The sequence below is a fragment of the Hakea prostrata genome, chromosome 8, assembly GCF_041222555.1.
Source record: "Hakea prostrata isolate BN-2017 chromosome 8, UWA_Hpros_2, whole genome shotgun sequence".
NCBI classification, from domain to species: Eukaryota; Viridiplantae; Streptophyta; class Magnoliopsida; order Proteales; family Proteaceae; genus Hakea; species Hakea prostrata.
In genome coordinates this window covers 13,288,801-13,296,488 of record NC_142607.1, presented here as the reverse complement: position 1 = coordinate 13,296,488, position 7,688 = coordinate 13,288,801, and the positions used below count along the sequence as shown (strand labels likewise).

At 35.7% G+C, this 7,688-nt stretch overlaps 1 protein-coding gene across 1 annotated transcript; it reads left to right on the top strand.

The window, feature by feature from the left end:
* Window positions 1-1,220: 1,220 nt before the first annotated feature.
* LOC149007033 (MYB-like transcription factor EOBII) lies at window positions 1,221-4,916 on the top strand. The gene is made up of 3 exons (XM_089164748.1): window positions 1,221-1,371; window positions 1,454-1,583; window positions 4,601-4,916. Exons 1-3 carry the CDS (start codon window positions 1,224-1,226, stop codon window positions 4,914-4,916), a joined length of 594 nt encoding a protein of 197 aa, XP_089020874.1. The 5' UTR covers window positions 1,221-1,223.
* Window positions 4,917-7,688: the final 2,772 nt, after the last annotated feature.

The window sequence follows — 7,688 nt, the reverse complement described above, 5'->3', positions numbered from 1 at the left end:
AAGTTTCACTTCCATTTATGACAATAATAACAAGTCTTGTCTCCATTAAAAGTGGTCAGCTACATGGATCCTTGTCTTCCAATCAGTTACATTTTAAATCATATTTTTTTTTTTTTTTATTTTTAAATGGCGTAAGTCATGCATATTCTTTCTCATCACTTCACTTAAAGTTATCTTAAGCCGAACCTTGGCTATTCTAATTCCTCTGATTGGGATTAAATCATTTTTTTTTGTTTAGGGACATTTAAAGACCTTCATGAATGTCAGGGTGTCATCTCAATCGGCTTCTCATAGTCTAATATATTCAAGCTTTGTTTGGCTTGAAGAAAATAAAGCTTAGGCAACAGAAATAAAAGTAAATCATGATACAATTGGAGTTTTGTAATTATTACTCTAAAACAAATACCGAATTTAGTTACTAGTGGATGTTTTTCATGCACAGTGGTGGCAACCTTCTATGTAAAATCAATAAGTCCAAGGAGGTCTGGGTTCAAACTTCTATCCCTTCACACCTTCCCCTGCCTCGAAAATACATGCTTTATAGGGTAGGCCTTGTTTCCACTCTCCAAATGTCTTAATGCAAAAGATGTCAATTAACAAGCCCATCATATTTTGATCCCTCTTCCAAAATGTATATATATATATATATATATATATATCGATTAACAAAGTTCTCCTTCACCAACCATCTTAGGGTTCATAATCCCTACAAAGGTTTTAGCATATTCCTGAAAAAATTTCATAATATGGTGTCAATCAACATGAACTTGACGTCCAATGGAGAGTGAAATCCCATTCATTGTGGTTTGAGAAAACTTGGTCTTTACCAAACATAGTACAAATTTTAGGTAAATCACACAATTATAGTTGCAGGGTTTTCTTATTTAATTTGTAAAAGTGACTTCACTTACCTTTACTTGCAACCAAACAGAGCCTTAGCCTAAGCCTGAATAAGAAGAGGCAGGGTAATCGACTCATGTATTTTTCAACTAATACATCCATGTTTGTGGTTACCATGTGATTTGATTAAGAAACGTACATCTTTCTATGAAATGTTAGGTTAAAAGCTCCTCTAATCTTGATGATTAAGACTTGTTCATGTGGGAAGTTTGATTAAGAGAACTTCTCTATATAAACCATAGCTAGTTTCTCAACCACCAATAACCCAAGACCTTTCTCTCTCTCTCTCTCTCGTTCTTTCTTCTCCAGCAGGTTCTTCAAAGATGGATAAGAAAGGAGGTAGCAGTAGCAGCAGCTCCCAAGATGCAGAAGTAAGGAAAGGACCATGGACCATGGAAGAAGATCTTATTCTGATGAACTACATCGCTAATCATGGTGAAGGAGTATGGAATACACTGGCACGTTCGGCAGGTAAAACATCATTTTGTGCAAATCCCTGTTTATGCCATTAAAACTTCATGATTAGGTCAAATTTTGAGCCTCTTTTTTTCAGGCTTGAAACGCACAGGAAAAAGCTGCCGTCTCCGGTGGCTGAATTACCTGAGGCCGGACGTCCGAAGAGGTAATATTACAGCTGAAGAACAGCTCTTGATCATGGAACTACATGCTAGGTGGGGAAACAGGTGAGACAATATTCAGTAGAATCACGAAAAGGGGTTTCGAGTTGACCTTTTCGATTCTCATGCAGGCCTATTTGAACTATTCTTTCTTTCTTAACCTAAGACATACATGAACAAGCGCTGCTGGTTTTGTTAATTTCTTAATGCAATCTCTCTTTCTCTCGGCTAAAGGAAGATAAAATTGCAGAGCTTCATAATCCTTGTTCTTGAAGTCTTGAAGCTCATGACCTACACATGTGGCCCTTCTCCTCTTGTTTGCTGTGTAAATGAAAAGAAAATCTACGTGGGTTCTTGGCATCTTTGGTCCAAGCTACGTAGGTTTTTGGAAATTTTGGTGCAATTACTCTCTCTCTCCTCCTCCTCCTCCTCTTCTTCTTCTTCTTATTTTATATTTTCTAAAGAAATCATGTGAAATGTTTCTTCATTTAAACTCAATAAATCTAGATCTTTCTTCTTAATTTTATTGTCAAATTTTCATGCAAATTAAAATTTTACATGAAATTTGCTTTTTAAACTGGAAAATTCTTGTAAATTCTTTATTTTCCACCATTTTACATAGAAATTAGCAAAGCTGCAGAGGGTTCAAGAAAATTTAGAACTGCACACTCTATGATCTCTATGCTATGATCTCTATTTCTCTTTTTTACTGCTACATATATTCAAAGCATATAGATCTTTCATATGTTTTAAAATATTTCCTTTATTATACATTCTTAATTCTAACTCAGATCTTGCACTCAAAAGAGATCATAACGTAGATCACGATAAGCAGTGGAGGTTCTTATGTTCGATCGGATCAACACTCAGGTTTCAAGTCTAGGAATAATTAGGAGGGGAAATAAGAAATTTAGGGTTAGTTGTTGTTTGTGAGTTCTGATTAGGTTCTTAGTGTCAGCTCCAAGATCTGATCTTGTTAAAAATGTCGCCCCATAGTCTCTACTATTCCTTGATATGATCTCCCGTACATGATATAACTAACCTCTATAATTTAGGATTTTCTTACTCATAAATGGGATTCCTTGGGCCACATGCTTTGGATAGGTAGGCCTTACAGAGAATGATCTTGCAAGGAATCCCTAATGTATAAGGAGGGATGTGTGGCATGGTTAATGATAGGTAAATGGTCTTGATCTATTTCTGTTGACATGATCTCGAATCTTTCATGTCGTAACTAACATCTAGCTAGTAATAAGAAGTTCTCTTTATAAGGAGGATGTCTTGTGTGTGTTGTATGCAGGAGATGGATTAGGGTTTACTCGGGAATTTGGATCAATTATCCTCTACCACACATTCAAGAGGAGATTCCAGTACTTCTAAAGACTATCCGGGTACATGGAGACAGGACGCAAGAACAACATTATAGGCTACCTATTGGGTTAAGGAACTATACTCCTTCATGAGTTGAGATTTGATAATCCCAAGCAAGAAACATAGGATTTTATTTGTTTAGAAACTGCAAAGACCTCAAGGGTTTCTGAATGAAGTATACCAGTTTCCCTGATCGACCAAATTAATATGGAAGTGAGAGAAGCCCTTGACAGATGGTCCATGGAATAAAAGCTTTCCTTTTAAGGGCTGCCAAGATCAATTACTAGCATGTGAACTTTCCTTATAGTAGATTCCATCCAGATCTTATCTCTTATGTTTAGGTTAGGTATTTCTTTCCAAGTAACCATGTGGTTGGGCTTTAGAAGAAAATCAAGAAGAATCAATTAAAACTTAAACATAATTAAGTAATAGATGAAAATCATGATTAGTGTAGTCTCATGTAGCCTCAGCCCTATGCCTTCAAGGTCCTACCAGTAACCCCTCTTTTACAGTTTTACTTGTGATATCTCTGTCTCTCTCAACCTCAGCCCCTACCAGTAACTCCTCTTTTACAGTTCTTCTCTCTCTCTCTCTCTATATCTGTGTGTGTGAGTGTGTGAGGGAGAGAGAGACAACATAAAGTCTAATTTATGCCCATTTAAGGATTAAAACTTAAACTAAGTGATAGATGTAGATCATGATTAGTGAAACCTTAAAGATTGTACTGCAAACCATATCCTGACTTGGTAATGCCTAGAATTTGAATAGCAACATAATGTTTTTTCTTGAAAAGAGAAGAAAAATAATTAGTTACTTGGTAATTATCTGAACTGAAACTCCATGCATCATTTTCTTTTGATGCTGATGCAATTTTTACTGCTAATATTACTATAATGAAGCAGGAATAGTTACCATTTTTTTTACCACTATTTAAACTATGATTTTTTTTTTTTTAAATTCTTGTAAGAACACTAATAGGTATCCTCAATGGCCTAAGGTTATCACAACTTTCCAAATATATGCCATGCGGCATATTGTATGTGGCCAACATTTCGGGGACTAATTATTATTTGGGTGTAAATTAAGTTTTGCAGATTTATCTTGAAAAATAAAGCTTTGAAAATTTAATTACCATGGAAGGATATGCCATATTCATGAATATTTAAAAAAATTAAAGGGAACGGGAGAGATTAGACCAGAAGTGTGGCCCCGATGCTGACGGAAGCATCGGAAAAGATCTCTTTCTTTCACGTGCGCACGGTCGGACGCTCGTTTCTCCTCATCCTATGTTTAGACATAAGAGCTATGCTTTAAGTCAGAATTTTTTTCCTAAAAACAATTATACTGATATATGAAGAAGAAAAAAAATCCAAATCTAGAGACATTATAAAAAAAAAACAGGTATGGATCGAAAATCCGAACTTGGATCTACATATCCATTGGTCCAAATTGCCACATCATCCCACCTAGTGGCTAAATTTGTGAACCATTGAGAAAATCAAAGCTCATCACAAAGTAAAGAATTTTATCTCATAAAGTTGAAAATTCGTATCAAGTTTTTATTGACCAGTGCATATTCTAGTAAACTATGTTTTGCTTTTTCTAACCCTTCTTCCTTTTTCATTTTGAAAATTTGTTCTTTCTACCCAAAGTTTGAAATCTTATAAATAGTTTAGCTTCTTTAATTTTATAAACACATCACACCCTTGCAGGTGGTCGAAGATTGCAAAGCATCTTCCAGGAAGAACTGATAATGAAATAAAGAATTACTGGAGAACAAGAATCCAAAAGCATATCAAGCAAGCAGAAGCATACCCAAGTCAGAATTCTCAAGAGCTGAACCACAACGATGCTAGCACTGGTAGTAACATGTATGAAGCTGGAGAAGAAATTAAAATGGATATTTACTCACCACCTTGTGCTGCAAACATGGAGGGCTTTCCAGTTCCTTTGCCTGCTACTGAATCAAATGAAAACTTCTGGCCATGCGTGGATGATCTCTGGCCTATGCAGTTACTCAGCGATTGAACAAATACATTTTTTTATAGTTTATAAGCTTTTATATATAAGTTTGGAGCTATATATAGTAGGTGTTATGTCCATAGATATACCATCAAGAACTTTCAAATGTTAGTTACTAGTCCACCTCTGGGCTGTAATATAACAGTGGGATACAGTATATATTAAATCCAAAATTGTACTCAGTGATTAGAGTGTTTTGCTTAATTATTATCTCTAAAACTGGAAACCTGAGATCATAGTACCTAAGTTTGTTAATAATTCATGGGTTAGGTCTGATAATCGTGGGATTATCTTCACAAGGACAAGAGTCCATTTAGAAGATTATTAACTTACTTTTTCAATTTTCTGTATCAAGAATAAGCTAATCAACTTTATGTTTCCGCAGCTCTTATGAACATAAGCCTGTTCAGGTCTGATAAATTCTTCCTAAGCACTCAACATAACCCAATTTTCTTTCTGGTAATCACAATGTTCAGACCAGCTAATGTATGTTATAATTCTTCGGAATCCTGTAGTAGCAAAAACATGCACTGTTTCTCATAAGAAGTGAAATTTTCTGATTTTGAATAAAGGAGAAGAACAAGAAAGTAAATGGGTTTCTTTTTTCTTTTCTTTTTTTCCTTTAATGTTTAGGCAACTGGGTTGGTGGTTTGTGGGTTAATAAAAACCATGTTCTGATCTATATCTCATTTGAAGAAAATAGTACAGCAACCCAAAGCTCTGTGTGGTTCTGAAAGAGTGCAACCTTGTGGGATCTTTATGATCATAGTTAAGTGCTAAAATTTTTATCGAGAAGGGCTATTCTGTAAACCCTAGATTGGCATAGTTAGGTAGTCTCTAATGATGTGAGATCATATAATGTCCTTCAGTTCCAAAGATTGCCAGATCAATGTAAGCAATCTCACATGAGAAAAGTTGATCTGAAAGGTGAGCTGAAGCTCATTCACATGCACAAGTTGACAACAACCCATTACATTACATCTCATCCCATCTCATCTCATCTATGAATGCTCTTTCATCTGCAGAAGATGAGAATGACTTCTCTCTCTGTCTCTCTCTCTCTCTCAACTTCAACTCATATCATCTCATCTGAGAATTGAAGGATATCATCAGTAGAAGATATGAACGAGATATTGAGATCCCATTTCGTCCCCCACACCCACTCTCTCTCTCTCTCTCTCTCAGACTATCTTTTTGTTTCCGTCACGTTTTAAAAGTGCTTCATGTGGACAAAGTGGGATAATGGCCACGTGAATGACAAGGAAATGTCATTATGAAAGGTTGGCCAAACGTGGGGAAATAGGAAGCTAGCTTGTGCATGGTGCATGCTTCGTTTATTGTCTTTCAGTGACTTACTGATTCGGTTTAATCCATTTACTCCTTCAATGTGAATAAGCAGGAATCTAAAGGGACAACCCAAACCTTAGATGTTGATATTTGCAGAGCTTCTTGAGCAGGTTTAAGTTTAACTCACCAGTTCTGGATTTGGTTCTTGCTGTAATCAGCCAAATTCCTACAGTTTCGGGTTTTGCAGTTTATTCGCGGCTTAGTTTCGATTTGTACTTATTTCTTGAGTTTGCAGTCAGTTTGGCTTAGTTTTATCCTTGTTCATTCGGTTGAAAGAAACGATGGCAGAGTTAAAAAGACAGCACTCAATAGGGTTCTTAACAGAATGTTCATTGAAAATTTAAGTGGGAATTGAAAAAAGAACATAGATGGAATTCTATGGGAATAAATTGGAATTTTATTAGGTTCATTTCTGAGAGAAATTGCGTGGTTGCTGCAGAATTACTGCAGCATCTCGACCGTCCATGTTCGAAAAGTGTGTTTTAGCGCATCACTGATGAAGTCGAGCTCATTTCTGACAAAGAAATGAACCATCAATTTTCCTTTGAATAAAGGACACAAGTCTACAGTCATATCCAAAGATTCTTATTAAATTTCTGACAAAGAAATAAAACTGATAAAATTCCGGAATAAATATCGGTGTCATCCAACATCTTTAGTGGGTTTTTATTTCTTAGCCCAGGCCATTCCTTGGCCTGTCATCAGCCTTTTCAAAACTGTGGGCTTTCAGGTTATCTTGATATGAATATAGGTCCAGCCCACAATAAGGCCTTCTGCTCTATGCTTCTCCTGCATTTTGGGAATATATTTTAGGTCTAAAGCATATTTTAAAAATAGAAAATAGAGAGAATCAACTTTTTGAATGCTTGTACACTGGTAATTCATTTTGAAACTAAAACATATAACAAAACCTTACTTAGGTTATGTTTGTTAATGTATTCCCAAAATGAAGTTTGGCTTTAGTTTTTTTTCTTTTTGTGTGGAATGGATTCTCAAGCAAGAGAATTTGGTCTGCAGAATGCATTTAGACCCTTAATCTATTTTGAAATACATAGCAAACACAGTGTTTACTTTCATTTGAATTTATTCGTGGTCCATGACTTATGAATGCCCTTTTATTTTTCTCCTTTTTCTTCGAGTAACTTGTGATGTTCTCTCCTCTTTCTAACGATATCTATTTGTAGGGGTGTCAACAGCGTGATTTGGGGCAGTTTCGGGTTGAAAAACACCTAGTTTAAACACGGCCAATTAACAAAATAATGGTTTCAAGCTAGTTTCGGTTTAGGGTGGTTTGGGTTCGGGCTAGCTAACGGTTTAGATTCGGATTGACTAATGGTTTATGGTGTGCAAGAAAAAGAACAAGAAGAAATAATTGAGCATCCTACAACAAAAGCAAAATTCTATGGAAAGCAAAGTTGCTATTGGTCAATT